At 48.7% G+C, this 25,655-nt stretch overlaps 10 protein-coding genes across 10 annotated transcripts; 5 read left to right on the plus strand and 5 right to left on the minus strand.

Moving 5' to 3' along the window:
- Window positions 1-162: 162 nt before the first annotated feature.
- K444DRAFT_625676 (Ribokinase-like protein) lies at window positions 163-1,288 on the minus strand (the record flags this gene model as incomplete). Its single annotated transcript, XM_024882556.1, has 2 exons — window positions 163-1,118; window positions 1,237-1,288. 2 exons carry the CDS (start codon window positions 1,286-1,288, stop codon window positions 163-165), a joined length of 1,008 nt encoding a protein of 335 aa, XP_024741975.1.
- Window positions 1,289-1,457: 169 nt separating this feature from the next.
- K444DRAFT_608744 (60S ribosomal protein L2) lies at window positions 1,458-2,877 on the minus strand. Its single transcript, XM_024879443.1, has 6 exons — window positions 2,805-2,877; window positions 2,588-2,676; window positions 2,495-2,530; window positions 2,051-2,440; window positions 1,895-1,989; window positions 1,458-1,844 (listed from the first exon to the last, which is right to left on the minus strand). The coding sequence occupies exons 1-6, from the start codon at window positions 2,828-2,830 to the stop codon at window positions 1,716-1,718; spliced, it is 765 nt and encodes a 254-aa protein (XP_024741976.1). The 5' UTR covers window positions 2,831-2,877; the 3' UTR covers window positions 1,458-1,715.
- A 1,379-nt stretch (window positions 2,878-4,256) lies between these two features.
- On the plus strand, window positions 4,257-6,709 carry K444DRAFT_554567 (uncharacterized protein). The gene is made up of 5 exons (XM_024876662.1): window positions 4,257-4,525; window positions 4,621-4,790; window positions 4,864-4,993; window positions 5,067-5,435; window positions 5,488-6,709. Exons 1-5 carry the CDS (start codon window positions 4,316-4,318, stop codon window positions 6,454-6,456), a joined length of 1,848 nt encoding a protein of 615 aa, XP_024741977.1. The 5' UTR covers window positions 4,257-4,315; the 3' UTR covers window positions 6,457-6,709.
- A 220-nt stretch (window positions 6,710-6,929) lies between these two features.
- Window positions 6,930-7,611, minus strand: K444DRAFT_520170 (DUF1770-domain-containing protein; the record flags this gene model as incomplete). The annotated part of the gene is made up of 2 exons (XM_024874025.1): window positions 6,930-7,196; window positions 7,255-7,611. The coding sequence occupies 2 exons, from the start codon at window positions 7,609-7,611 to the stop codon at window positions 6,930-6,932; spliced, it is 624 nt and encodes a 207-aa protein (XP_024741978.1).
- A 2,937-nt stretch (window positions 7,612-10,548) lies between these two features.
- K444DRAFT_625680 (peptide chain release factor eRF/aRF subunit 1) lies at window positions 10,549-12,013 on the plus strand (the record flags this gene model as incomplete). Its single annotated transcript, XM_024882557.1, has 4 exons — window positions 10,549-10,669; window positions 10,721-10,770; window positions 10,821-11,952; window positions 12,009-12,013. 4 exons carry the CDS (start codon window positions 10,549-10,551, stop codon window positions 12,011-12,013), a joined length of 1,308 nt encoding a protein of 435 aa, XP_024741979.1.
- Window positions 12,014-12,998: 985 nt separating this feature from the next.
- Window positions 12,999-14,123, plus strand: K444DRAFT_519667 (PDT-domain-containing protein; the record flags this gene model as incomplete). Its single annotated transcript, XM_024873976.1, has 3 exons — window positions 12,999-13,088; window positions 13,158-13,218; window positions 13,273-14,123. The coding sequence occupies 3 exons, from the start codon at window positions 12,999-13,001 to the stop codon at window positions 14,121-14,123; spliced, it is 1,002 nt and encodes a 333-aa protein (XP_024741980.1).
- Window positions 14,124-14,335: 212 nt separating this feature from the next.
- Window positions 14,336-15,714, plus strand: K444DRAFT_520133 (uncharacterized protein; the record flags this gene model as incomplete). Its single annotated transcript, XM_024874021.1, has 2 exons — window positions 14,336-15,137; window positions 15,197-15,714. The coding sequence occupies 2 exons, from the start codon at window positions 14,336-14,338 to the stop codon at window positions 15,712-15,714; spliced, it is 1,320 nt and encodes a 439-aa protein (XP_024741981.1).
- A 1,154-nt stretch (window positions 15,715-16,868) lies between these two features.
- On the plus strand, window positions 16,869-20,515 carry K444DRAFT_519928 (RNI-like protein; the record flags this gene model as incomplete). The annotated part of the gene is made up of 2 exons (XM_024874001.1): window positions 16,869-19,163; window positions 19,214-20,515. 2 exons carry the CDS (start codon window positions 16,869-16,871, stop codon window positions 20,513-20,515), a joined length of 3,597 nt encoding a protein of 1,198 aa, XP_024741982.1.
- A 338-nt stretch (window positions 20,516-20,853) lies between these two features.
- On the minus strand, window positions 20,854-21,939 carry K444DRAFT_608753 (uncharacterized protein). The gene has a single exon (XM_024879444.1). It carries the CDS (start codon window positions 21,760-21,762, stop codon window positions 21,202-21,204), a length of 561 nt encoding a protein of 186 aa, XP_024741983.1. The 5' UTR covers window positions 21,763-21,939; the 3' UTR covers window positions 20,854-21,201.
- A 484-nt stretch (window positions 21,940-22,423) lies between these two features.
- On the minus strand, window positions 22,424-25,208 carry K444DRAFT_520180 (mitogen-activated protein kinase; the record flags this gene model as incomplete). Its single annotated transcript, XM_024874026.1, has 2 exons — window positions 22,424-24,850; window positions 24,909-25,208. The coding sequence occupies 2 exons, from the start codon at window positions 25,206-25,208 to the stop codon at window positions 22,424-22,426; spliced, it is 2,727 nt and encodes a 908-aa protein (XP_024741984.1).
- Between the last annotated feature and the right edge of the window lie 447 nt (window positions 25,209-25,655).

The following is a 25,655-nucleotide window of genomic DNA, read 5'->3' on the forward strand; positions in this document are numbered from 1 at the left end:
AAAATGAGCGTTGTCAGTTAGTCTATCTCTAGGGTAAGGGGACCCGGAAAGTTGAGTTGTTCTTTCGTGGAAAGGGGACGGCGGTGTACATATTCGAATGCAAAATCCGTGAAAATCATCGGCATCTCTGAAGTGCTTGTGATTTTAATGAAAAGAGATGACTTACGAAGGGCCCAACTCCTGAATACTCAGCTTTGCCAACCACTGTCCTTGATCAACGCACTGAACGAGACTCTCACCAGCAACCAGTCCAGCAGTGAAACCAGCAGCAAAAGCATCTCCAGCTCCAGTAGTATCATTGATCAGCTTCGTGTCGATAGCGTGAACCTCATATTCTACAACCTCCTTCCCAGCTTCAGCAACAATCGTAGGATCGGTTCCTTGGGTAATGATCGCCACTCTAGGTCTCTTCTCGTTCGTCTTGGGTAGTCCGGCCAAATGCTTCGCAATCTCCTTGATATCCTTACTCTCAAGTCCATGGCTCTCAGCATAGCTAAGTGCCTCAGTCTCATTTCCGATAACATAGTCCCAGTAAGGAGAAGTAGCATCAAGATGGTCCTTGAAGAATTGAGGGATAAATGGTGCAGAGAGGGAGAAGACGAAGGCCTTGTTGTTCTTTGCTGCTTCCTCGGCAAGGGCCATGATAGCAGGCGGGCAGACGGTCAAATGGTAGCCACCAACGAAGTAAAATGAGGCGTTCTCAACCAGCTTCCAGACCTCAGGCGATTTTAAGTGGTCGAGGTCATAATGATTTGCCGCGCCGAGATCAGTGCACATGGATCTGTTGTGGTCGGTGATGACGACCCCGCAGCGACCTGTCGGTTGCTTGGGGTCAACGCGGTACTCAACTCGAAGGCCAGCTGTCTTGACTGCATCGTGGAGGATGGCTGCGTATTTGTCGTCGCCGACGCCGCCGAGATACACGACGCTGTTTGGGGGCAAGAGGTATTGGGCGCCTCGAGCAGTGTTTTGCGCTCCGCCTCCAGCGATGAGCTTTGCAGAATAGTTGTTTAGAAGGTCTTCGTAGAGTCCGAGGTGCTTTTCTTCTGCGAGGATGGCATCGTTGGGCTTGAGACCGTACTTCTCAAGGAGGGCAGTGTCGCCTTGGGCTTGGATATCTGAGAAATGAGTTGTTAGAATCAATTGCAATGAAACCAAAATCGAAGAAGATTAAGATCCTGATGCTTGCTTGTCATTGCACAGGAAAAACCTGGTTTAATTGGTTCGAAGACTTACCAAGTAAAGGGTTCTCCAGGCAGAGAAGGGCGTATTCTTTTGTGGGCGCCATTTTGGTTGTCTTTGGCGTTGAGGAGGAGTGGTAGAAGAGAGTATGTTTTCTGATGGTGGGGTCGGTGAGAGGACGAAGGCTTCTTGGTGGGGTGCACCAGCTCCAACGCGGGGACAAAGAGTGCCGAGAAACGCCTCTGAACCACATTGCCTAAGTCGATTGTTGGTGGATGTGCTTCAGATTTCGATTCTGACCGCAATTCATGCACTTAATAAGTTTGTCATTATTTTCGCTGGTGCCGAAATGTCCAATACATGAGCAGTCACGTCACTTTGCACCCCAGGGTGTCTGATCCCTGGCCACATTAACGGCAAGTACTTGTGTCATGTTTTGTATTCGTTCTCGCAATGCTCCAGTCCATCCGAAAGGCACATGAATGCGTAGCCAGCAAGTCCAATACAATGAGAAACCCCCAATATCAAGCCGTCTAATCCTTGACCTTTTGAGTACCACGCAGCAAACCAGTTCTCCGAGCGGCAATGAGACCAGCCTTTTGACCTTGTGCAGCGTATCTCGAGATGGTAGAGGCCTTACCAATATGTTGGTGGTTACCACCCTATATTTTATTAGTATCTTGTGATCCAGAGTAGCACTAGCATTACATACTCCGTGAGGATGGTCGACGGGGTTCATAGCAACACCACGGGTCTTTGGCCAGGAGTTGCGCTTGACAGCGAACTTATGCTTAGCACGGGATGCCTCTGTAAAATCCAATCAGCCAATGCCCAGTTTATGGCCCTAATACCCAGGGCTCAAACGTACTCAACAACGGCTTGTCAGTTCGTCCACCTCCAGCAACAATGCCAATCATTCCACGCGCACTGCTCTTGATGACCTTCTTGGCGCCGGATGGAAGCTTGACACGGGTCTTTCCCTCATCTGGGTTATGGCCAATGACCGTAACATAGTTGCCGGATGTGCGTCCGAGAGCACCACGGTCTCCAGGCTTCTCCTCAACGTTCGAGACGACAGTTCCTTCGGGGACAGATCCAAGAGGCAAGACATTGCCGACCGTCAGGGCAGCGTTCTTTCCTGCATAGATGAATTGACCGGTGTACATGCCCTCATTCGCAATGAACGTCTCCAATCTGAGCTTGAATCGGTAGGGATCGCGGAATTGAACCTTTGCAAGAGGAGCTCCTCGGCCGGGGTCTGTACGTGGTCAGCCTCCAACAATAATGCATAGAAGGGTGACTCATTGCTCACCATGGATAATCTCCTTAATCACTCCGCGGATGTATCCTGAACAAAATTATCAGACTTGTCTTCATTCGCAGTGTAGAGTTCGGATTCATCTACCGTGAGCTTCAGCATAATCCAGGTTCCTGAACGCCGCGGGAGCCTTGTTCAGGCGAGTATTTGCGGTAAAGATCGAACCTCGACCTTTCCTGGTTGATTAAAGCTCGTTAGCTATGAATGGGAGAAGAGAATGGAGGGTGGAGCGTGATTCTGGAGAAAGGCGGTGCTATGAGAGGGCAGTGGAACATCCGCCAGGAATAGAACAGGGAACACATACCGCTGATTGCGAATAACGCGACCCATTTTTGCTTGCTCTTGACGTCGTCGTCGCCGGTTGTCAAGAGTTGGCGTGTTATGTTGAAGTTCAAAATTCGTTTTCGACTCCCATATTTCTTGTGTGCGCGTAAGAGGCAGGCGGTAAGCGAGCCAATCATATGATTTTAACAGTAGCGTATATTTCAACTCACGTCGGCTCAACTCCAACACCTCCAAGGTCTTTTTCTTTGCAGTCTCTTGCCACAAAACTCCTCACCCCGTGTCGTACATGGTCTTGTAGTCTCTTTCTGTTTGATTCCATGTTCAATACTCAAGTTCGCGTTGTAATCATCTGATATGATGGGGTAAATTGGTCTCCAAGTGACTGGCCATCCTCTTCCTGGTGCTTTTGCCTCATGTCCTCTTCGCACGACATAGAGGGAATTTCTCGAACATATCAATATATAGCAAGCTCCTATCATAGTCTAAGTATGCGTGAGATTCTGCAAACATTTTCCTGTCCCCTTTCAACGACTGGAACATCCGTATGTGGCTATTCCATTTCTCTGAGCAGCGCATCATTGAGCATCAGATGCATCCAATCGTGGCGGTGATTAAGTGTCCCGTCATGATATGCGACACGATAGCGTTGAGTGGTCGGGGGATGTTGATCTCAGAGCCTCGAGCTTTTTCGGGGATTGACACAGCAGCTATTTCTGTCCCCACCCAAATTCTCGACCGTGCATTTCCAGTAATGTCTACCTTGCGATATCGTATCTCATTTGCATCAATTCCCCTCCTTGTTGTTCAAGTATTTGATATCAATCACAAGTATCGTCCTTAGGAGAAGCTGGCCGATATGCTCTACGGTGAAGCTCGTGCCGAAAGCGGAGATCACATTTTGACACCATCAAAAGAGTCAAGAGCTCGGCTGATGAAGGGTGCGACGGGATGCATGCCAAGCGAGTCTGGTTATGTTGGCAATCAAAGTTCTTTTTGGCCGGCAATTGTGAGTTCCCCCATCATTCTCATATCAGACATCTCCGACATCGAGAACATTCTAAATCATTCAGCAATACTTAATTCAACAAAATCGAAGGGAAAGAGTGAGCAGTAGTTGTTTGTGCATCTTCCATTGCAGCTCGATAGAGCAGGGCGAACGCGGAACAGGTGATGGCGTGGGACCTCGCTAAGAGTGGACTTATATCATGTGGTGGAATGTGGCCGATATGAGGATTAGGAAATGCTTGAGACGGAATGTTCAAGGTTAGAAATCCCTTGAATATTGTAGATCAATCGAGATGGCTCTGGGGGCGATGGACAATAGGAATTTTTGTTTGTACAATAGGACAATAGAGAACTTTTCAGTATTCACCTGGTTCATTGTGCGTGGTGAATACCGCGTCAGCCTAGACCAATAAAGTTCCATCGTTCCTGTTGCTTTCATTTATCGCCAAAGCTTCCAAGCTCCCTCCGACATCATCTTCCAAAACCAATACAGCGCCCGCACCTTCAACCAACACCAACGTCAAGATGAGCTCTGACGAGTCTTCCGAGCTGTCTTCCGTCCCGTCGGAGGACGATACTAATCTTCAATTAACTAAAAAGGATGGCATATTGAAGTTCTTTTCCAAAGCTCCCCCTTCCGCCGCATCGAAGGCCAAAGAGGCTTCGCCGCCTCGCCCTAAGCGCGAGCCTTCCCCTCCTCATGAATACGTCCTGGCAGATAATCCTGATATTGCTGTAAGTATATGATCCTATCGTCGCGTTCTCGATGGCTTTACACGTACAAAACGCGTGGTTTGGTGGTGCAATAGTACTAACTGTCTTTTGCGTAGTTCATCGTCATGTTCCGCTCAAGATTCACGGAAGCCTTCCCAAAGTCCCTTTACAATTTCGGTCCTCAGGAACTCGAACGAGATATCGTAGACACCGTCCCTGGAGAGGGCGCGGAGCATTTGCTGTGCGCATTGCTTGGATTGCTCCTCAACAGAAAGCAGGATGTAAAGTGAGTTCGCTTTTGCGGCCGGAAATTCTTCCAGTGTCTTCAGGACCAAGTTGCTGACCGGTCATCCAACTAGGGCAGGACATTACAATCGAGCGCTGGAGGAAGCAGTTCAGACTCACAAGTCGCAATGGGCGAAGGATTGGGAGAGCAAGAATCCGCTGTCTGGGGGTGCGACCTTCACCACAATGATGCCTACTCAACGAGTGAGAAAGCCCTCTTCTCCTTCTGGCGCCGGCGATTATGTGCTCGTCCTCAGCTGTACTAACTTTGTGATAGCTTACTCTCCTACGAACCCTGATTCTATGGTCCCTCTCCTCCTCCGAGACCGTGAAGGGTATAATTCAAGCCTCCTACAAGCAAAGCCGTCACGACGATGATCTCAACCAACCGCTTTCGGTCCAACCATGGGGTTCAGATGGCGATAAGCGTCGATACTATCTTATTGAAGGTCTGGATGATACACACTTCAGGATATACCGCGAGAGCAACCACACTGCTATAAAGCGAACCTGGTGGAGCGTCGCAAGTGATATCGACGAATTAAAGGCTCTTGCCGACAAGCTCTCTCATGAGGGTGGTCAGAAAGCCCGCCTTCTCAGTCAAAGGATTCGAGCTGCTATCCCTCGCTTTGAGTCGACAGAGGAGGTATGCTTGGTGTCCATCCACAAGTTTTGAAGCGAAGCTAACTATTTCTCAGAAGCGGAAGCGACGTGAATATCGACAAGGACGTAAGAATCAATTCAAGCGTCCAGAGCCCAATTACTCCATGTATGAAGGCCGTACCCGAGGCAAGCGTATGAAGTACACGTATTCGGACGAGGAGGATGACATATATTCCGATTCTACAACTACTCGACGGTCAACACGCAATACCGGAACACACACTCCTGCGGAACAAAGCGGTCCTACCATCACTCAAAGTGGTCGTCAGGTTAAGTCTCGTCACGGAGGTACCTATGGTGAAAGCATTCTGAGCGAAACTCATGCGCCGACTATCTCTGCTGGAGGATTTGATGGAACAAGCGAAGAGCCTGAAGGTGATGGATCCGGCAGACCAAGACGGGCAGCAGCTACTGCTGCTACCAACGGATGGACCGCGAAGGGAGGTCGTCATATCGAAGGTTACAACAATGTCGATGAGATGACAAGCGAGGATGAGGGGGATGCGAGTGAGCAAGATTACGGCGATGATGAAGAAGAGGATGATCATATCTCACTTGGAACAGACGTTGATGACCCCGATGACTTGACCGATGAGGATGAGGACCTGGATGAGGCCGACGAGAAGAAAAAGTTGATCGTCAAGCTACCAGTCAAGACGCCCACCCCGGAGAAGATCACAACTACCAAGCTTCCACTGACTCCAGAGAAAGAATTTGCTAAATCAGCTGGTTTGTTCTCATCCACTGCAAGCAACGAGAATGCATCCACCAGTACTTCGAATGCTGTAAGCGGTGCAAACCCGACTGACGTCGATACGAAGGAGAACACCCATCCATCATCGAACTCGGGAATGACAAACACAACAACAAAGCCGATTAATGTTCCGCCTAAGTCTCCTCACCAACCTCAAATAGCTCCGTTGTCTCCTCTCGCTTTCCGTGGCAGTCCGGAAAAGCTACCTGCCTTCCCTCCCTCCGTTGATGTTAGATTTGGGGGAACTTAAAAGCAGATCATGAATGGTTTTCTTTACATCGAATGAGGGTATCTAAAACAGGTGGGCGGCACTATTGTAAAAGGGGATGTTTTAGAACGGCGTACCAGGTGTTCATTTGGGCGGTATGTTGGCACACACGTACTTTAGACACCATGCAGTCGAAAGCTACAGTATTAAGTCTCTGAATGGAGAGATGGCTTCACGAACGAAAAAACATTTCCCAATGCATGTGACTGTAAAGTAACCGATCATCAAATTGACCAAGTTTGACGGCCTGAATTGTCAACCGCAAGAATATGTGCAGTCAGTTCTGTTCATACACTTTTACATGCCTCTCCTGGCTAACCTTCCTACCTGTTCATGAGCAATCGTAACCATCCCATCTAAGATTCCAAACGCCTTCAGCCATCTCACAAGCATCAACATCCTCTAATTACTAGTAGAACTAGAGTTCTGATTTTGATAGTGCTAATACCAGATAATCAGCAAAAGCTCCAAGGTTCCACACTCCCCAACCTCCACCTAAGGCTCAAGAACCAAAGTCTACTTACATCTCCCACATCTGCCGCAAGCTTCTTATCACCTATATTCTTCAAGTCCTTAGGCAACTTCCAATTGTTGGTCTTATACCACCATCTTCTGATCTTCGCTCCGACAGAGGTACCGCTCAATTGTGCTGATCGATTCCAATATCGCCATCCGTGAAGAGCCAGACTCCATACCATGCCTTGGACTAATGGTAACAGTACCTTAACAGGTCAGCATCTATCACTCCAGATTCCAATTCGAGAGAATATCAAGGCGTACCTGATCCCGCGCCGTAATATAAAGCACTTTCCATCTGCTATCCGCCCCCGCAATGCTTGCTAAATAGCTCTGCTCAAACCTCAAATCTGGCAGCGGACCAAAGCTTGAGCGCCGGGGCGTTGGCTTTAGCACGGAGTATGGAATGTCTTCTTCGTCGTCCTCATCGATTGCATCATCTTCATCGTAGGCATATTTCTCGACGGAGGAATCTGATACCGGCGGTCGACGGGAGTATTGGACAGGCTCCTTTTGTGAGGCGGTGGTTGAGGGATTGAGATCGTGAGCTGGTGATGGATTGCGTTTTATGGAGGCTGTCTGGATTGTTTCCGCGATCTGGAGGGGGAGGGAGGACGACATGTTGAGGTATTTATTGCTGGGTTTAGAATTGTGGTCGTTCGAAGGTTGAGGATGGAGCTGTCTGTCGCTTGCTTTCTGGAGTGGCCGAGGTTCCGCCTCGACCTTCATCTCATTTCTTAAAAATATCCTCTTCAAAACCGGTATATTTGCGATCATTCTTTCCTTTCACATCCTAAATTAGGAGAAGATGTCACTCAAGTCCATTTTCTTCCCCACCTTCTAGAGAATCCTCTTTCAAGCATGGTCTTTCAATTCAAATCAACCAAGAGGCAGCTTGTCAAGTTGTCGTCTTGCTTTGGGTGAACCCATTCATGTCTCGGTGAGGTTGAATATTCTCGTTCCAAGTTGTTTGGGATTTTTTGACCATTAATGGGTTCTACTCTTTAACAGGATCATCGATAGCTCTTGAATACGATTCTAGTTTGTTTCAAAAATGACTCCCAAATAAGTGATTAAGCAAACCAACCGACTTCGTTGTCAACCCATTTCGCATCAGTTATATCCTTCAATTTCCTCGCATTTCTTTCCTTTTCTAACACTCCCTTCCCTCGAAATCCCCCCATTTACCCTTCAATTTTATGCACCAACTTCTTTCCACACAAGTTCTATTCTTCCAACTCTTCCAAATTCAACCTCAAGACTACAAAGTCAATATATGTGCAAATTCCAATGTCCTCTTTACCGTTGCGGGCACTTTGGACGCAAACTTATGGATCGATGTCCCACCAACAAAACTCTCGAAATCGGTCTCTGTCCGTTGTGGAAAGGGCAGAATGATGTAGAACGACCGGGTGGCTGTCCGAGATGTAGGAGGGGACCAAGGAAACAGAGCAATAAGAAAAGCCCGGGATGTGGATCCCAGGTCGTGTAAATCAGTTCTACACCGGAAGGTGTGGGCTCTTGGACGGTAAGCTTTTACGACTGGAGAGTCTGGCGATACTTTCAAACATCATGCAACAAGAATAGATCTTAATAGCCTCGCTTCAGCCAAAATAAAAATCTTGGATCTCAAGCATCGGTTTGCAAGGTACTTTCGTGAACTGTAACACGTGCTTTCCTGTCCTGTTCAAAACATGACAGGGAAGAGGGAGATCTAAAAGTCCTCCTCAACCTCCTAAACGTGAATTTAAAGACCTTGCCCGTTGTGGATTCGACTGCGTGTATGATTCATAGCATCACAACATTCCCATGCAATACAATGTATCTCCCACGTGCTCGATTTGCGATTTATGCCATTGTATGCTCCAAAAAGAAAGGGAGCTTAGACTAGACATTTTCACCACCATTCACGGATGGGATCCCAATTCAGTGACATAAGTACGCCCTTACTGCTCCACATCTACAACTAATCCTAGTTTCACCAACACCGAACTCGACAAGCACTTTGACCAAGACACAAGCAATATCAACTTCAAACACAACGGAGCTTCCCAGCTCAGGAAAAGAAAAGGTCACTCAACCGTTCGCAATGTGCCATAAATCGCTTCTTCGATATAGCTATACTTATCATCCTAAAAAAAAGTTCAAGTCATTTGCAAATTGTACAACAAAGCTTAGGAGACCACTTGCACAAATTCCCGATGGGAAGGGGAAATTCCGCAGTATCAAAAAGAGATTTGTCCAAGCTGCCAGGCGGGATTATCCCTGGCTATATCATTGAGAGTTTGAAGGGGTGGGGCTACCGGGGATATACACCGCTGCTTTGTTCGAGGACAGTGACGAGAAACAGACTTGGGATAATGAGTGTACTCGGATCGGGAAAGAGGCATTAGAGGAACAGTTCGGCTTGAGAGGTGCCCTGTAACCACGGTCAGCAACCAGGTCCTTGAGTTTGACGTAGTACGAGTAGAGAAGCCGTAGAAATGTGTTTCTTGGGTTCATGGGACTTTGTTACAAACCTGGAGATATTTCGTGCTTGGTGTTACTGAACAAAAGGTTTTCTAACTTCTCCAATGCTTCTCTCTACCTGCGTGGCGAGCCACTCTCGTAACGATAAACCTAGTATGGAAGTATGAAAAATAAAGCAATTTCTGAATAATCCCCGCTTCGAACATTAATCATCCAAAATAATCACTTGCACTCGCAACGTGCACTATTAATGGTCTCTTCTTTCTGACAGATAAGGGAATGAAGTGCGATTGCCTCCTCAAGTCATAAAGCTATCAAATAATTAGAACAAGACCAAACCTGCCGTGAGGTCTGTTTTAAAAAATGGAGGGAGGACGAGGGGGGTGTATGAAGAATGTGATATTATGCTCTTGTAATTATCGGCAATACCTCTGGTGCCTTCCGAGATTGGGATTATTGTGAAAGAACAGTTTTTTGTGGCAGGATGGAAATGATTTGGGAGATGAGGGCCAAGGAAATTATCTGTATCCGGAGTCCCACGGTGGCTAAAAGTCCAATCATGCTTTAGCTCCTCCATAGCAGATACCGCTGACCGCTCTGTTCTCTTGATCTGACTATCCCGCTCGTCCACTTGCTACAAAGAGTTGAAGCATCTGGGCCGAGTCTGCTGAGGAATGGGGCACTGGGGCTGAGCAACTTGGCGGGTGTCAGTGATGACTCTGCATGACTCCCGGGGGATCCTATGCCCGCACTGTATTGGTAGAGCAATGTTTTTGTGAGTGATTTGACATCACTTCTTACCACAAAGTAGTCAAAGTATTCGATTGGTGGTGAGTATTTTCACATAGATGTTTTATAAAATCTCCTTTCCACCACGTCGAATGTCCTTTACCCCTTCGGTACAAGAACGCTCGGACCAACAAACCTACCCACCCAGGCATTTCTACCCTAAAAGATCGGCTCGCCCACGTCACTCACAAACTCACCTCAGAGAAAAGATCGATCTTGACACTGGGCCCTGCAGCGTCAAGCATCTGTCGTGAAGACCATCTCAAGGACCGAGATCTTGAAGCGTCATCAACCGCAAAAATGAGTGACGCCCAAGCAAACGAGGCCGAGAAGAACATCGAGATCTGGAAGGTGAAAAAGCTCATCAAGCGCTTGGAGGCTGCTCGAGGAAATGGAACCTCCATGATCTCCCTCATCATTCGTGGGTACTTGAATATGCCTGCATGAACATGTGCTAACATAGAGTCTGTAGCGCCAAAGGATCAGGTGTCCCGGGCTGCGAAGATGTTAGCAGAAGAATATGTATGCTCTGCTCACTCTTGCCTTGTGACACGTTGCTGATATCTTCACAGGGTACTGCATCGAACATCAAGTCCCGTGTCAATCGACAATCTGTCCTGTCTGCTATTACATCTACCCAGCAGCGGTTGAAGCTTTACAACAAGGTTCCCCCGAATGGCTTGGTCGTTTATTGTGGTGAAATCTTGACTTCCGAAGGCAAGGAGAGAAAGGTCAATATCGATTTCGAACCCTTCAAGCCTATCAATACCTCCCTATACCTTTGCGACAACAAGTTCCATACCGAGGCTCTTGCCGAACTCTTGGAATCTGACCAGAAGTTTGGCTTTATTATCATGGATGGTAATGGAGCGCTTTTCGGAACTTTGAGTGGCAACACACGAGATGTGGTTCACAAATTTTCTGTTGATCTTCCCAAGAAGCATGGTCGTGGTGGACAATCTGCCCTTCGTTTTGCCCGTCTTCGTGAGGAGAAGCGGCACAACTATGTCCGCAAGGTTGCCGAATTGGCCGTCCAAAACTTTATCACTGCCGACAAAGTCAACGTCGCTGGCATTATCTTGGCTGGCTCCGCAGATTTCAAGAACGATTTGAACCAGTCAGATCTTTTTGACAACCGCCTGCAAACCAAAGTCATCAAGGTCGTTGATGTTTCATATGGTGGCGAGAACGGTTTCAATCAAGCTATTGAGCTTTCTGCCGAAACCCTCAGCAATGTCAAGTTCATTCAAGAGAAGAAATTGATTGGAAAGTACTTTGAGGAGATCAGTCAAGACTCTGGACGTGTTTGCTATGGTGTTGAGGATACGTTGAAAGCACTGGAGCTCGGTGCTGTTGAGACTTTGATTGTCTTTGAGAACCTGGAAATTAATCGATGGGTGCTCAAGGATGTCAATGGGGTCCAGATCGTTTTGCACACCACCAAGCAATCGGAGGCCGCCAACCGTGAGCAATTTATGGATAAGGAAACCGGCCAGGAGATGGAAGTTGTCCAACAGGAGTCTTTCTTGGAATGGATTGCTGAGAAATACAAGGACTTTGGTGCTACTTTGGAGTTCGTCTCTGATCGTTCCTCGGAGGGCAACCAGTTCGTTAAAGGCTTTGGTGGTATTGGTGGACTTCTCCGCTATAAGGTCAACTTTGAGCAATTAGCTGAAGTTGATGACGATGATGACTACTATGACGGTATGTACCTTCACCTTATTTCTGTTGTACGGCTCTGGAGACTGACTCTGTTGCAGATTGACAGTTTGATGACCTCGCATTGAGCGAGGAACCAACTCCAGTTGTACCATCAAGTCAGAATCTGTCACCCCGCCCTCGTGCCGTGCAGCAGATCAGACAGCCTGCAATCTATGGCTCCCGCCGGAGTGCTGTGGCCCGTCCAAGCCCTCTCCGGTCCGTCACGATGGCTTCTTGAGTTGAACACTCACATGTCAGAGGTATGTGATCCTGCATTCCCTGATGTGTTCCCCTGCTGACTGACCTTTCAGAATAGAAGAACTCAAAATCCGTTGGGTGCACTTTATATCCGCTGATGGAACAGATGTGGAGGATGTGCGCCCTGGCGAAACTGCTTATTATAAAAGTCGACTGCTTTGAGGATAGCTAGATAAACATCTCAGATTCGGGGTACTCCAGACGGATCAGTTCTAGTAGGCAAATTCAAAGTCTTGTTGACCCAACTAAGCCCCAGCGCCCATCTGCAAGAGAGTAAAACGGTTCAGTAATTTGAGTTGGATTTAGACTCCTCACATGGAGCTGAACCGGTTGACCGATGAGCCTTCATTATATAGGCGTTGCACTGGTGCTTTCCAGCCGATCCCTAAGCCGTGATGAAATGGAATGGTGAAGCCGTCAATACAAGCCCTCAAGCATTTTATATTTTCATCTGTGTTTTCAAGGGCCAGGTACCTTTACCAGGAAGCAGCTTTCTCGTTCTCTGGCCTTCGTAATGTGTATTTGACTTCTCTCATTTGGATTGGGACCCAATACGGAGGAGAACCCGTGCCCAAGTGCTAGCGAGATTCCGCAGTGTGGGGTGGTGGGGTATAATTTTTATCGTTAGAACTTGTTCGAGAGATACGACTCGCACACCCGGTAATGTCCACCACGGCAAGGTGGTGCGGGTTCGGGCATTCACAATATTTCTTTGATATGGCATAGATTTGTGCTTCACATTTCTTACAAATACACCCCACAACCACCCCCTCTGTTGCTGAGCATCAACCATGGATCCCCACAACAAGCCCAGTAACAGCGACGACACCCGTGCCCCAATTGTCTCATTTCTGGGCCCTGTTTCTTCATATACTCATCAGGTACTTACTCTTGCACATCTTGATCGCCCAGCATGGTCCATTGGACTGACAGATTTCGACCTTGCCCAGGCGGCCCTCGGATGCTTCGAAGCAGATCGCTATGACTACAAAGCAGAGATTACTATCCCAGGTACCACCTAAAGGATTTGACTCAGTTCAGCCTTCTAACCATACTTCCTCTTAGATGTCTTCGAAGCCGTCCAGTCCGGGGGATCAGAATTTGGCGTTGTTCCATTCGAGAATTCAACTAATGGAGCTGTGGTCTTCACACTAGAACTCTTTGCAGATCGCCATCATCGGTACCCAGATATCACTGTCTGCGGCGAAGCTTACCTCGATGTCAGTCACTGCCTTCTTGGCAAGAAGGGTGTAAAGTCTAGTACCGACTCTCCTGCCCTGTCCGGCGCTTGCACTCCGACAATGTCGAGTCCAGACCCTCTGAAGCCTAGGACAAGTCCTCTATACAGCCTCAATCACATCAAGCGAATCCTCAGCCATCCGCAGGCATTTGGGCAATGCGAAACCTTCCTCGGCGCATACTTGAAGGGAGTTGAGCGGATCGACGTCAGTTCAACGAGCAGAGCTGCAGAGATGGCGAAGGAAGACACGACTGGCACAAGCGCGGCAATCGCAAGCAAGCTCGCAGCAAATATCCACGACCTTGATACTCTTGCGCAGGATATCGAAGACCGGGAGGATAATACGACGAGATTCTTCATTCTTAGAAAGAGGACTGACGGTGCTGCCTGCAAAACCTCCAAAACCAAGACTCTCATCACGTTCACTATTGATCATCGAACCCCAGGCGCTCTTGCATCTGTGCTTCAGTGCTTTCAAGCTAACTGCCTCAATCTGACAAGCATAAACAGCAGGCCGACCAGGGTTGTACCCTTCCAGTACATTTTCTTTGTGGAGTTCGAGGGCAGCAAGCTGAACGATCAGTCGGGCAGGGTAAACAAGGCATTGAGCGCTTTGGGTGAATATGTACAGAATTGGAGGTGGCTTGGAAGCTGGGATGATAGATTGGGAGGATAGAATATCGAGGATGTGAGAAAGGAGACAAGCGCTAGGTGGTTGTATATTTGAAGGAGTGAGGCGTGGCTAAATATTTGGAAGGCCCCAGAAAGTTGATGGCGAACTTATCGATAAGAGACCCCTGTCGGGAATTTCCCAGCCTTGCCAAGAGAACAGGCCGCTGTTGATGCTTGGAACATCGACTGCAGAGTTCGTAACCACGAATCAATGACATGAGGTCAACCACGCTCTTTAATAATTCAAGAATATGCCTTTGTGCAGGTCGACCGATTTGTGGCCCACGCCATCTGGTCCGCCGTTTTTCAACAGAGCCCTTTCCGCTCGCAAATCTCGAAGCATCTCTTCGTGAGGAGCTCACCTCCCGCCCAGCAAACCAAATTCTCGAATACCTAACCAATACCAACTCACATCTCCTCAATATAACCCTCGCCGACTTCCTTCCTCCATCATGTTACCCTGCCGAATTCTCCAAATCGGATCTGCAAACCCCAAGAAACAAATATAAACCGGGCGCTATTGTCCACCAAGCAGGATCTTTACCTCTTGGCCACCATTTGGTTCACTTCCCACCACAAGTCCTGAATTCTGATATCCTTCCAGATGGCACAGATAATCTACATTGGCCGGGCCCCCCCTTCACCCGGCGTTTATGGACAGGAGGATCTCTATCTTTCAATCGGAACATCATGTTCGGACTTCATACCAACAACATGTCTGCAATGTGCAAAGAGGAAATCACTAATGTTTGGACAAAGGGGAAGGAGGGTGATGAGAAGGTCTTCGTGGCCATCCGACGTCGAATTGGTGGTCTTGGGAAAATCTACGAGCCCCCTCAATGGAGCGGGAGAGCAAAGCTTGAATGGGGCACTCTTGATGGCAACTCAGATCAATGGGGAAAGAGGTCGAAGATGGGGAAGTTGGCTTTGGTCGAGACGAGGAATCTGGTTTTTATGAGGAAGAAGCCTAAGAGTCATGCTCGGCGAGACTCACAGCTAGTTCCGTCTGCGATGAAGCGTCTCATGCGTAAGGGGAATGTATTCTTCCTCAGTCTAACACATCACTGACTTTAGTAGCCGCACATACACCTGACTTCAGCGTATCTCTCCGACCAACACAAGATTTGCTTTTCCGGTTCTCAGCATTGACATTCAACGCTCACCGTATCCATCTTGAGAAAGAGTATTGCACCAAGGTCGAGGGGCATCGAAACCTACTAGTGCATGGGCCCTTGAGTTTAGTTTTGATGCTCTCAGTGCTAAGATCACAATTGAAGGAAGGCGAGATGCTGGTAGAGTTTGAGTATAGGAATTTGATTCCTCTCTATGCGGAAGAACAGATGAAAATCTGTGTCCGAAGAGATTCTGAGAAAGATGATAGACTTGATGTTTGGATCGAAGAGCCGGGAGGAGGATACGCTGTCAAGGGGACTGCCCTGGTTGACAAAGACTACGTGCTCGAGACCAAAAGTCTAAAGGACACGCCTGGCGGTGGGTGGTTGGAGAATAGCGTAAAGGATGGACTAGATTCTGAGGGAGGAGAGAGTGCCGAAGGGGAATCTCCTTTCAAGGTACGAAGAAAATTCTCGAGCTGAGGCACCACAGGATGTTGAGAGCAATAAATCTGAGAAGTGGGACAAGACAAAGCTCAGACAGACCATAGAGGCACAACATCTCGACAAACAAGAACTTTATTGGCACCTTTTGGCAAGGTAGCACTCCCCTACAAACTGGTGAAACAATTGACCCAATAGAACGGAGCTTTCCCCGGGTGTTCCTGTCACACATCCTTAGCTGCATGTACTCCTAAACTCTGAAGATAGAGTTCACTGATGCACCAGGACTCGATAAGCCAGAAGAGACCGGAATCGTGCCCCCCGCCTTCCAGATGGTTTTGAAGTTTTTTGTAAGATTACCTTCGTATTGGAGAACGTGCACGTGAACCACAAGCAGATAAACAGACTTTACCTCAGACCACTACGAGAGAGCACCGCTGGGTGGCACCTTGATGGGGATTTATGGCAGGGGTTCTCTTATTTATAGGTACTGCACATCACCAATCAACTGTGCTGCTCCGCTGAGCTCAGCCGTGGTGTGCCGTGTCCCGCACATGATTTTCCCATACGAGGCCAACCAGTAACCCTGAAGACAATCGCTCTATTTGATGCCGCCTCAGATGATGATCTGAATCCGTTCGTTGCCACAACTCTTGCTGGTGCTTAATTCCTCGATCTACTTCTAGAGACAAAAGATTGAGGTGCCAGGTTGACCCATCACTGCCAGCCAATTGTTCCTGCATTAGAGAGCACTCGCTAGCAGCTGGTCAATTAGCTCTACTCGACGACATCATAACTTTCGAGCCCGGCCAATTATGCGGCAGCTTTGCTGAGCCGCCTTCTTTTCTTCACTTCTGGTGTCGTTCCGACTTTCTGGTCCACCGGCTTTGCTTTTCTTTGTTCCTGAAATACGGTCCTAGTCCTTCAATTGGCGCTGCGCCGCGCGATATCCGATGCAGCACATCGACGGATGCTATTGACTTTGCAGGCCCTCTTAATAACGCGTCTAGCCTCACTTCACTTCTATCTGCTCTATTGCCTTTGAAGACCTTATCTCCAGCACTTGCAAAGCTTCTATCGGTCCCGAGAGCATCCGCAGATCTGTTCACCGAATGTATTTCCCAGGAGCCTGAGAACCTGGCTTTGTCTTGGAGACCTGACCTGCAGACATAAACAGGGCCTCGAGAAACCCAATGGCGCCTCTTACAAAGGGAACCCCGCAACAGTCTCGGCGCAAGAGCTTGAACCTATTCTCGAGGAGCTCCCTTTCGAGCCTTCCACATATCAATACAAACGTCTCCAATGAGGGAGATGAGGATGGGGAGAAGAAAGAGAAGAAAAAGCTGGGGAAAAGGAGCTCGATCTTTGGATTGGGTTCTGCTGTGAGCTTGGACGGCCATCAGGATGGAGCAATGAGCCCAATAAAGAGCGGGGAGAGATCGGATTCCCCAAAGCTCCGCCCTCGAACCCTTCAGAAGGGACGCCCTGCCTCTCTCTTTGGGTCTCTGGGCAGAAAATCACTTGGTCAGATGGACGAAGGAGAATCAGAGAATCTGCACACCGGTACACCTGAGTCTCCCTTGGAAGACGGACAGCTGCTGCAGCCCGGTACCTCGGGAAATGGCGGTATATTGTACCATGGCGAGATCCAGACTATGAGTGGCATGTTCAGGAAGAAGAAGGAATATTTGGTGTTGACGGAAACCCATTTGATCCGGTTTAAAAGCCAATCTCGAGCATCTGAGACATTTTCCTCCATTCCACCCTCATACGGCCGATCGACGTCCACACGTCACCCTTCAACCACCTCGATAGGATCTTTGCAAGAAATTCAGTCATCAACGTCCCACACTTCGACGGATGGTGAAAATAAGATTCCATTGGGCCAAATCGTGACCGTATATAAAGTGGAGGATGGGCGTCCTTTCTTTACAACAGAGGTGGTATACTTGGATGAGGATTATCATGGGGCAGGTTCAATCCAGCTCATGCTCCATGACCCAAAAGAAGCCGATCTCTGGCACACTTCGATACGAGGAGCCGCTCAAAAGGCGAGATTGCTTATGGAGGAACCATATCCCAGCAGGGTCATAAGATACCTCGTTTCTGCGGTAGAGGCAGTGGAAGACTATGATGCCGAACATTTTCAAATTTTCCGAGTCGTTCGAAGAACCACTGCTCTTAAGAATGGACGGTCATCTTCAGATGATCTGCAGAAACTTGGAACGTCGTTGTCCTACTTGGTTGTTGGTATTAATCGTGTACATCTGATACCTCTACCTGATTTCACGGATGGGGCAGGACGCCTGCTCCAGCCAAAGACGAGTCGCAGCACTTACGGGATCGTTTCAATCGTCGACATGAGAGTCTCGTACGATGATGACAGATTCGAATTGGCATTTAGAAACCCGTGTCAAGCAATGAACATCCTCGAACTGGCAACCTCTGCACCTACTGACATTGCGGTTGCTCTCATTAGAGCTTGGCAATATCTAAAGCCTCGATGGGAAGATTACAACTTCAACTTTGCTGGTCCAAGACGATTGCTTCAGAGTCTCGACGACAAGCTATCTTCCCCTTCTAAGGAAGAAGACTTGGGATGTTTTGACCGCACACTTGTTGCATATTGCATGGCTTACAACTGCAATGCTGCCAATATACAATACTCAATCGATTGGGAAGCTGAAGATGCTCCTGAATTTGGCCTGTGGCCTCCGCTTTATTCCAATAAGTATACGTTCCTTGAATTACTAGCCATCATGAGAGCTTTACGCTATAACGAGATATTTGGCTCCATCTCATTCAAGGATATTGATCTCCACAGTTTGCATGGCGTTCTGGACTCCAATGGATCCGAGCATGTGGCAAATGCAACTCGTTCTGGGATATCAATTCAGAAGTATTTCAACCTAAAGCCACAGGAAAAGACTTTGCTACACCAAGAAGTCCAGGCCATTGCTCTGAAGTCAAGGAAGTTGCGGAAATTGGATTTCACCAACACACTACCTCGAAGACGGCCAAAGGACAACTTCGACTTTGAGGGTGGGGAAGTCGACAAGGACCCAGGATCTGAGATTGTGGCTGCCATCTTCCCATTATGTCAAGTACAGGCTACGAGCGTGGATAGGATCGTTCTGAGTGGGATTGAGCTGGGAGAAACTGACCTTGATGATCTCATTCCAACTTTTGCCAAGGCAGCCTCAGCGATTAGAGGAATTGATTTTTCTCGATGTGGTTTGAACGACAGAGGTATCATGCAGATGATAACCCATTTGGAGCGGCAAAATGCGACCCTAGAATTTCTTAACATCTCCGGGAACCCGGGCCGAATTCACCTTGAGCAATTTCAAGCATCCATGAGCCGCTTTACTAACCTCAAGAGGCTGGACCTATCCAGGACAACATGGACGCCGAGCTCCCAGCCACTTGTTCTCCCCGAGGTGATGTTGACATGGCACCTGGAGGAGCTGATCTTGAACGGTATTCCCGTAGGTACAGCATCTTACTTCTTTGCACACCTCACTTACAGAAAGACCAGATCAACGAAAGGACCCTTGAGTTAATAGCACATTATGTGGCATGTGATAATTCTATGGGCCTTCGAACCCTGCAAATGGATCAGTGTGGTCTGAATGGCGAACATGTGGCTCTGCTCATGTATGCCATGACGAAGACTCCTGGCGAAGCTCGAAACTTAGAGTTCCATGTAAGCTCGAACAGGCTTGAAAAGGGGATCGGGGAGATTGTCAAAGCGATCGAGACCAACCACGCTCCGTCTCATTTGTTCTTGCGAATGATTGAGTTCAACAAGGAGGAGCATTTTAGAAGACTATTACAGGCTCTTCGGACCAATACCACGATCCACAGTCTGGACATTTCGAAAGCTTCCTTGCCATACGACGCTGAACCGGACACTTGCGAAGCAATGCGTCAGGTTTTCGCTGAGAACACGACTTTGAAAGAACTCGACATTTCAGGAGAGCAAGCCCATCTTGAAGTAACCCGGTTTGGGATTGGTCTGAATCACGCTTTGACCGGGCTCAAAGGCAACACCACCCTCAAAATTCTTCGAATTGAATACCAGAACCTGGGCTTGGAAGGTGCAAACACACTGTCCACGGTCCTTGAAGAAAACAAAGGTCTCACTCACATTTTCTGTGAGCACAACGATATCAACCTTCAGGGCTTCACCATCCTAGTTAATGCTCTTGCGAAAAATTACTCCCTGCTGGTGTTGCCGTTCATGCAAGATGACCAAAATCTCTCAATGAAGCGGATGAATATCAGCATGAGGGATTCTCGCCAGGTTGCCAATGCTGCGAGACATGAGAATCTGGTGAAAGGATCTGTTCGACGACGATTGACTACACTAGGTGTTACGAAGCCGGCAAAGCAAGAGCTGACTCCTCAGGATGTGGACGATGTGGTGCGGGTGTTAAATGATCGCTGGGAACATGAGATGAACCGCCTGACAGCATTCCTTCAACGAAACAATGACATCGCAGCAGGTATCTGTGGCCCCGATGGCGAGGGTGTATTGAGCGAGGAAACAATGCGGCCTACGACAGCCTTGAGTGACAAGGGTCTTCTTGAGCAGGTTTTGAGCAACACAACACCGAGAGTAGAACTGGGAAATCCTGTTGATGGCCACATTGACAGGATAGCGGAGCTAGACTTGAGTCCTACAAAGGAATTCGGGGCTAAGCAAGAGAATCCCAAATTGCCGGAGGGTAAAGCAGAGTTGGATGGTGGAATATTGCCAGTGATACCCGGGAGTGGAAAGGAGAAGGCATTTGAGTTGGGGGAGAGCGACAGTGGGATGTTCGAGATGGATTCTTGAGTCAAGCAGTTCCTAAGTACGAACATTTCAGAGAGGTCTCTACTCTGAAATCTTGGCTGAAAAGTTCTGCATTTGGAAGGAGTTTGGGGGCTATGCATGGATTGGATGGAGTTGGATGAGAATTGTCTGGAGTTGATTTGCGTTGAGCATATGGGAGATCAAGTGCGCTTTAGCACTGGGAACCGTTTGGAGTACTACATAGGATGGAGTATGGGAGATGGATTACGACGTGAACAAGAGGATATTGAAGGCATGGATGGGATTGCCTGGGCGAAAGAGAATTGATACTTTGATGAGATACCCGCCTCGGATTTACATGTAGAGGTTGGTATAAATAATACGATCTTCAACAGAATCACGCCTTCCCATGTGGTCTCCTCTCCAATGGAGTAAGATATGATTGATTCCCTTATACTGATGTCATGGACAACTCTTAATATAAAGACTACAGCTCACTCGCTCTTTTCCACAGCAAAACACAAGAACTGGTAGCTTTATCTCCTCATTGCTTGGCAACCACCCAGAAGAACCCAACAAAGTTCCCTTGGACAGGTGCACATTAGTTGAATCACTCGCCATCAGTACCTCCTCATAAACCCAGCTCCATACCCCTCACCCAAACTCAACGCCCACATCTCCCACCCCATCCTGGCCCAATTCCTCCCTTCTCATGCCACCACATGACACTACTCCGGAATCACCTCCTGCCCGGGATGAAATGGATCCCCCACCTCCTCTCCATCACTGACCTCCACATCCCTAACCCACTTCCTCAACACCCCCTCCACATAACTCCCCGGCATGCCTTTCTCTACCGCGTCCCTTATCCCCCTATTCATCCTCCCCACGTACTCTTCTTTACAAACACCCGTCGCCGTCCTCACTTCATCCACGTACACCAACGCCTTCACTCTCTCCTTCCCTTCTTTCCCAGGAACGACGAGTTCGACGTCAAGTACATGCTTGGTGTAAGATCGGGGCACGCCTTCTGCACGGTCTAGGAGCGCTTCATCTGAGGGCTGGAGGGTGTAGAGGAGGCCATATACGAGGTCTTCTTGTTGGGAGTGGGAGTGGGGAGGGGAAGAGACCACATTTGCGTAGCCTCGTAGGCCGATAATCCATTTGTAGTTGTGGAGGATGCCGAGGGCGTGGTAGGTTGAGGTGGGGCAGCGGGAGGCCATTTGGGAGAGGGAGAGGTTGGAACCGTAGGCGAAGTAGAGGCGTGGTGGTTGTTGGGGGGTGGCCATTGTGAGGTGTGTGAAGTGAGGGAGTGAAGGGGAGGTAGAGGTGAAGTTGTGAAGAGAGGAAGCTGACGGGTTTTATAAGATGTGGTTTTGGGAGAACTTCACGTGAGGTACTGGCGTGTCGGAGACACAAGGACAAGAGAAAGATCCCTGCATAGCGTTGAAGAAACAATACCACGGCTTGAAACTTCTGCTTTGCTCCATCATAAACCTACAATGTGTCGGCAAGGAAACCCGAACAGTCACGTGAATATACAGGACTTCATCTCGAGAAGGGAAGGAGGTACTAAGCTCATGTTCTCATTCGCTCTATTTCTACAATTGGAAACCCGTCCATAGACATGCCAAGATGATCCATTAAGGTATCGATCTGTCCACCATATCTCGGCACATTTACCAACCAGTTGATGAACACCATATCCATGCATCTATAGAAGCCAGCTCCATCTCCTTCATTCCTCCAATATCAAGTGTATGGGAATCGTGTTTCATAACAACGTCGTAAAAGAAGAATTTGTACAAGAAAAGCCGCCGTTTGTAATGAAATCCCACTCCGTGCTATGCAATCCCAGCGCTTGCAATGCAATTTGAATGTAAAAGTTTTTGTAATCTGCCACCCACTTCAACAAGGGGTATGATATGTTCAGCAGCCCAAGACATTTGCTCATGTCATGGGGTTCAAGAAAGGACTGAAGAGTAACTCTTCAGCACTTGGTCGTTTGGTGTGCTCAACTTCAAAGGCTTGATTTAGGAAAGTCTGGGCTTCCGCGCTGGCATGGGGCGGAATCGTCGGGCTGATCTTTGCACCACCGATCTTGAAGATGGCCTGCAGCTGAGAGCAATCCGGGAACGGATGTGTGCCTGTCATCATCTCAACGACAAGGCATCCGAGAGACCAAATGTCTGCTTTGCGGGTGTATGAAGTCTGCTTCACAACCTCAGGCGCCATCCAGAAGACAGAGCCTTGCAAAGAAGGCCGATTTTTGTTGTTGCCAGCCCCATTTAGGATGTTGGAAGCCTCAATCTTCTTTGAGATTCCGAAGTCGGAAATCTTGATGCCACCCTTGTTGTCGACGAGAATGTTGGCACCCTTAATATCTCGGTGGATGATTTCTCTGCCGTGAAGGTATGCAAGGCCGGTAACAATCTGGCGGACGAAATTGCGAATGAGCGGTTCTCGAAGAGCTCCATAGGAGTTCAACATTGTCTGAACCGAACCACCAGGAACATATTCGAGGAAGATGTTGAGATGCTCAGCTGATGAACTTGCTCCGAGGTATTGAACAATGTTTGGGTGTTGGAGATCTCTCAATAGACTGATCTCACGCTTCAAGGCATCGATCATACTCTTCTTTCGGGTATCATTCGGGCTATTCGCTCCAGGCGAGGGAGTCTCGACTTGCTTCACTGCCAACAATTCTCCAGTGACAGCGTGCAGAGCGAGGTAGACGCTGCCGAACGAACCCTGGCCAATAAGAGCACCCTTCATCCACTTGCTATCATCCCAAGAATCGCCAGCCAAGAAGCTCTGCAACTCTTCGTCGTCATCTTCTCCGTCTTCGTTGAGTGCTTGACTGATTTCTCGCAGCGAACCACCATTCTCCGTGCTACCGTCTTCGAAATAGCTTTGCTGAATGACATTGCCGTCAGGATCAGTGACGTTGACATTGGTTGTGTCCGAACCGCTATCGAAAGAGACGTATGACTTCCTGTTAGGCTCGATCGGAGATTCTTCTTGGACTCGCTCAAGCATAGACGACGCCACGGAATCTCTATAACGGCTGCTGTTGCCTCTAGACAGATCCAAAGGTCTAGTAACCTTGGCAAGTTGGCTGTTTCCGCTCAGCCATGTGTCTGCAATAGTTGGCATAGGTGGTGCATTTTCAACGCTCGATGCAAAGCTCAGATTGCTGGCGACACTCAGGCGGCTGTTGACCTTACTGAGACGGGTCGATCTTCTCAATGACAGTCGGGCGGTACGATCAATCTCCTCACGAGGATGATCAGGGAAATAAGTCGTCAAGTCCGAAGTGATCAACTCGCTGGGAGGTCGTTGGCCGAAAAATTGGCGGAGTACCCCCTTCTTTGCTGGCCTTTGTCTTGCGGTATCTCTGCTATGTTCCGAAGGTGGACGTTCCAGATCCTTTGCTGCATTGTAGACATTGCGCTCACGCTCTCCTGCTGAAACAGTTGATCCGGCTGACTGGAATGACGCCGGAGAAAGTGGGTGTTGCAGACCCTCATTCCAGCTTTCCCCAAGTACCTTCTGGACCTTGAGTTGACTTCGTTTGTCCACACTCTCTATGACTCTAATGTGATTCGTGGTGGCTTCTTCCATGGCGATGCTGGCTGCCCGTTGGAGCTCTGCCTCACCTGGTTCGCCCTGATGAATCTTCCTCAAGATCAATCTGTTTCGCTCAGGTCGCTTCTGATCTTTGATCACTCGCCACAATTCGTTCTCGGGTAGACGTCGACATTGGCTCGGATCCGCTTCCAGGCCGCTCAACACCCAAAAGCAGTAATTCCGGTCATGGTCTTCACGGTAACCAAACTTTCGTAACGTCAACCGCATAACATCATCACAAGAGGTACAATCTGCTATCCTGACAACCTTTGTCAAGCCTCCCGACGAGATGACCCTGATGATGTCTTGGTTGGTTGGTAGTTGAGCCATCAATGACCCATCGATGCTTCCATTTCCACGAGTGTGGTGGTTGATCAAGCGAGCAGTTTGGGGTTGCCCATCTCCTGGAGTGCCAGGTCTCCGGGCACTTATTGTTGTCCCACTCGACTGGTTGTTTGAATTAAAGTATCCCTGTGCATTCTCTCGTCTTGCCATTTCGGCTGGGCTCATCACTCCATATCTTTGTTGTCTGACAGCTCGGACTTCGGATCCTGCGAGGGGTGAGTTCGGTCTCGACGGGGGCTTGCTGACGTTCTCTGGAATGGAGGTAGCAGGGTTGAAACCATCAAACTGCCTTGAGTATCTCTTATTGGAAGCAGGGGTTGGCATGGCCCGGCTGCCGGAATTAGGCGGTCGTGGTGAGCCAGAAGACGATGGAGTATACGCGTCCAGACCAGCAAAAGAATCCTAGTGGGAGACAAGTCAGTATTGTGCCTGCCAGACAATTCATTCACTCTTCACTCACCCTGTTCCGCTTCTTCTGGTTGGCGTAGGCCTTTGTCCTCAGTTTCTTGATCCCAAGAAATAGCCGCACACGGTCACCGATTTTGTCTATCCCCATCTCTTGGAGGACCGCCTTGTCCATCTCCAGCAGGTTCTCTCCATTAATGTTGTTCTTCCTAAATAGCTTCTCGTACTCTCCGCAACTTATACTCCTTAGCCAATCACACACCCTTTCCTCATCCCAGTTCTTCGCAGACTCGGGACCTTCGGCATCGGAGAACTCGGACTCTGTCGGACTGGCAAAGGATTGATTCGAGGTCATGATTGCTGCTGCCCTTCGACTCGACTGGATGGTGGCAGTTTGGGCGGACGATGAGGAGAGGTTCGAAGAGGCCGAGACCAGCGGCGCCGGGAAGGGCGTTTTCGAAGCTAACATGGCCATCGCGAGGAATGTTAGTTATGCATGGAGATGCAAGTCGGGGCGGACGGTCAAATCAATGCAGATCGTGTTGAGAAGAAAGTCCAAGCTGGAGAATCAATTAGGAGGAGGAAAGGCTCATATCAAGTAGCAGGCTCCCAACCAGACCGATCGGCTGAGGTTGGAGAGCTCCCAGGATTGTCGATGGCAGAGGTGTTTCTCTCAGATTGGTGTGGAGTGCTGTCTTGGGGTTGCGTAGGTTGTTGAGTGATGAATGAGTGAGTCTTGGAGAGCGACGCTCGCGTTTCGAAGGTCAGTCCAGCGGAGTGGAGCTGGATCAGCGCAGATTTT

This window comes from Hyaloscypha bicolor, assembly GCF_002865645.1.
Source record: "Hyaloscypha bicolor E unplaced genomic scaffold K444scaffold_17, whole genome shotgun sequence".
NCBI classification, from domain to species: Eukaryota; Fungi; Ascomycota; class Leotiomycetes; order Helotiales; family Hyaloscyphaceae; genus Hyaloscypha; species Hyaloscypha bicolor.

Bases quoted from the DNA above. Each gene is read 5' to 3' on its own strand.
- K444DRAFT_608744 (XM_024879443.1), bottom strand. From the start codon at position 2,830: ATGGGTCGCGTTATTCGCAATCAGCG. The intron at 2,531-2,587 runs GTAGATGAATCC...AATTTTGTTCAG, and splicing joins GGATTATGCTGAAGCTCACG to GATACATCCGCGGAGTGATT. The intron at 1,845-1,894 runs GTATGTAATGCT...AATAAAATATAG, and splicing joins CCGTCGACCATCCTCACGGA to GGTGGTAACCACCAACATAT.
- K444DRAFT_554567 (XM_024876662.1), top strand. From the start codon at position 4,316: ATGAGCTCTGACGAGTCTTCCGAGCTGTCTTCCGTCCCGTCGGAGGAC. The intron at 4,526-4,620 runs GTAAGTATATGA...TCTTTTGCGTAG, and splicing joins CAGATAATCCTGATATTGCT to TTCATCGTCATGTTCCGCTC. The intron at 4,791-4,863 runs GTGAGTTCGCTT...TCATCCAACTAG, and splicing joins AACAGAAAGCAGGATGTAAA to GGCAGGACATTACAATCGAG.
- K444DRAFT_608753 (XM_024879444.1), bottom strand. From the start codon at position 21,762: ATGGCCACCCCCCAACAACCACCACGCCTCTACTTCGCCTACGGTTCC.